Here is a 257-nt window from a genome sequence, read left to right as displayed (position 1 = left end):
GGGAGCGGGCTGCCGCTCTGTCCCGAGGTGATCTTAGCAAATACCTTTCCTACGGGTTTAGCCTGAAATCTGCTTCTCGTTGCTCACCTCGGAAGTATTTACGTGCTTGCTGAGGTCTGGTGTCGGGAGGGACGGGCTGCTTTTCGCCGAGCTGGTTTTGCCAGCGCTATGCGCAGCATGTCGCGGGCTTCACCCGCCCGTGCTGTCCCCAGCCAGCGGATCCATGTCCAGACCCGGGCTGAGCTCTGCGGGTGATG

At 61.1% G+C, this 257-nt stretch overlaps 1 protein-coding gene across 1 annotated transcript in view; it reads left to right on the top strand.

Moving 5' to 3' along the window:
• Positions 1-177: 177 nt before the first annotated feature.
• Positions 178-257, top strand: part of ATP11C (ATPase, class VI, type 11C) — a gene marked incomplete at its 3' end in the record, with an annotated part of 42,776 nt that continues 42,696 nt past the window's right edge. Inside the window, exon 1 of the mRNA XM_010291238.1 lies at positions 178-251. Coding sequence (XP_010289540.1) covers positions 178-251 — 74 coding nt within the window. The remainder of the gene's footprint in view (positions 252-257) is intronic.

The sequence above is a fragment of the Phaethon lepturus genome, unplaced genomic scaffold (assembly GCF_000687285.1).
Source record: "Phaethon lepturus isolate BGI_N335 unplaced genomic scaffold, ASM68728v1 scaffold9037, whole genome shotgun sequence".
NCBI classification, from domain to species: Eukaryota; Metazoa; Chordata; class Aves; order Phaethontiformes; family Phaethontidae; genus Phaethon; species Phaethon lepturus.
Note: the sequence above shows the minus strand (reverse complement) of the source record. Positions and strands in the feature narration are given on the sequence as shown.